Source organism: Podarcis bocagei (genome assembly GCF_964188305.1).
Source record: "Podarcis bocagei genome assembly, chromosome: 12".
In the NCBI taxonomy this organism is placed as follows: domain Eukaryota; kingdom Metazoa; phylum Chordata; class Lepidosauria; order Squamata; family Lacertidae; genus Podarcis; species Podarcis bocagei.
In genome coordinates, this window is record NC_138137.1 from 27,779,061 (window position 1) to 27,781,336 (window position 2,276).

Here is a 2,276-nt window from a genome sequence, read left to right on the forward strand (position 1 = left end):
AATGGAGGGTCTCTCCCCCCCCTCTCTCCCCTCACCACCACCTCCCCAACTATGCTTACTTAGGCTAATGGAGGCCTTCCCATTCATCTGCCATTGCGCTGGGATACGGGGCAAACATTCCCCCGTGACCCTTGGCAGGCAGGTTCGCTCTTCAGGGCATCATTAAAAGCATCCCTGCGCTTGTCTGTGACATCCATTGAAAAGGCTTCTTCTCCCCACCCCCCTCCCTGGGTGTCACACACACACACACACACACAGGCCCAGTGTCCCTCCCTCCGCCACCCCTCCCCGGCTCTTTCCAGAGTGAAAATCCTTTGGTCGCGGCTGCAGATGGGGATGAAAAGGGTCTCTCCCCAGGTGGCTGAGAGGGGCTGTTGCCAAGAAGGAACTGGCGGCCTCATCTCTGGGGCAAGGGCTGCTTCGTCCCCGGCGGCAACTCGCCTCTGGCAAGGCTCCTGTGTCTCCGACAGCCTCGCCTGTCGCTTCGCATCAGCCTCGCCCCTTTGGCCAGCCTCCTCCAAGCCCTTAATCCGGTGATCCTCCGGGGTTATAAATATTAATGCCCACCACGAGCATCATCACCACCAGCAGCGCCTTCCCGTCAGGGCTATAAGCGTCAGAGGACGGCTCAAGTCACTATGACCTCCGCCACCACTAGTCCCAGCACATCCTCCACCTCCAGCGAATGGCCCCCTCACCACCACCACGAAGGAAGGCTGGGGACCCCATCCATGCTGGACCTGTTGGCCGATCTCAGCACCGAAGGGCTTCCCCGACTGGCGGCGGCCCCTTTGGATCTCTACGCATTCCCCTCCGGCGCTCCCTTTGGCCAAAGGTCTTCTACAGCCTCCGGAGGGCTGCTCCGCATGGGTGAGGAAGACCCCGAGGTGGAAGAAGAAGACGAGGGGGAGGAGGAAAGAGAACGGGGGCCAGATGGAGGGCTGAGGAGGGCCGCTTTCCTGGGCAGACCCAAGCGCAAGCGCCTTATCACGCACACCCAGCGCCAGGCGGCCAACGTGCGGGAGAGGAAGAGGATGTTCAACCTTAACGAAGCCTTCGACCAGCTGCGCAGGAAGGTGCCCACCTTCGCCTACGAGAAGCGCCTCTCCAGGATCGAGACGCTGCGCTTGGCTATCGTCTACATCTCCTTCATGACCGAGCTGCTGGAGGGCCGCGGGACCAGCTAGGGCGAGGCGGGGGCGCCGTCCATCCAAGGATGGAGAGCACTCAGAAGCCCATAGCTGCGCGCTCCCAAGGCAGGCTGGAAGGCGGGAGAGAAGACGCAGGGAGACAATTTCTTCAGGCTGAAGGCAGCTCCTGAGTCGGTCTTCTCTAGAGAAGCTAAGGAGCGGGCGCACGTCGAGGCCATATAACTGGCACTCTTCAGTTATCACGGCTGACTTGCATCGAAGGACTCCTCTGCCGCTTCTTTTGGACGGGAGAGGAGATCTGATGGGATGATGCGGCAACTGACAAGGGAAAGGGGTCGTTTGGACCCCCGGTGGGTGACCTGACACGCTTACTTCCCGAGAGTTGGGATCCCAGGGCCATTTGTTTTCAAAGGAGGGAGCCAGAAAAAAAATATTCTGAGGGGTCTGCGCAGAATGGGCAAAGTATATTTCTAGGTGGGTGAGAAAGGAAAATAGCAGCTTTTTAATTATAGAGGTGCAGAAATGGGGGACAAGTGGGGATTAGCTCCTTGTTTGTGGGGCTTCTCCCCTCTGGCGCCGCCCAGCTGGGAGTGCGGTTCCAGGCAAGGAAGGGCGCACTGGACGAAAGTTGGAAAGACACGGAATAAAATCCAGGCGATGTAGAAGAGGAGAGAGAGGGGAAATGCTACGGGATGTGTGAAATCAGCAGGTAGCTTGGAACATTAAAGGGAAGCTGAAAAGGGGTTTTGATTGAGTTTAGGGGCTGTAATGGCTGTCGGAAGAAGAGAGTGGAGATGAGCAGATGGGGGGGCAAAGACATTTCCAGTCACGGGCGTAGCGGGGGGGGCGAGGAGGGCAACTGCCCCCCTCGATCAAGTAAAACAATACAAATACTTAACTAACTGACCAAACACGTTGGTTCGGCCCCCTTAACAAAAACCCTGCCTCTCTTAACAAAGTCCTGCCCCCCAAAAAAACAGCCCTGGCTACGCCCATGCCTCCCGTGCCTCTCTCTCGCCCTCTTTCAGAATGCGGGTTGCGATGCACCTGTTCCCATCTCGGCAAGGGAAGGAAGGCAAGACAATTCTTGAGGGAAGACTTCTTGGGGGCAAAGTGAGTGTAGCA

The 2,276-nt window shown here is 57.9% G+C and overlaps 1 protein-coding gene across 1 annotated transcript; it reads left to right on the forward strand.

Annotated features, from left to right (window-relative positions):
- Window positions 1-594: 594 nt before the first annotated feature.
- FERD3L (Fer3 like bHLH transcription factor) lies at window positions 595-1,336 on the forward strand. The gene has a single exon (XM_081164174.1). The coding sequence runs from the start codon at window positions 639-641 to the stop codon at window positions 1,185-1,187; it is 549 nt and encodes a 182-aa protein (XP_081020300.1). The 5' UTR covers window positions 595-638; the 3' UTR covers window positions 1,188-1,336.
- The last annotated feature ends 940 nt before the right edge of the window (window positions 1,337-2,276 follow it).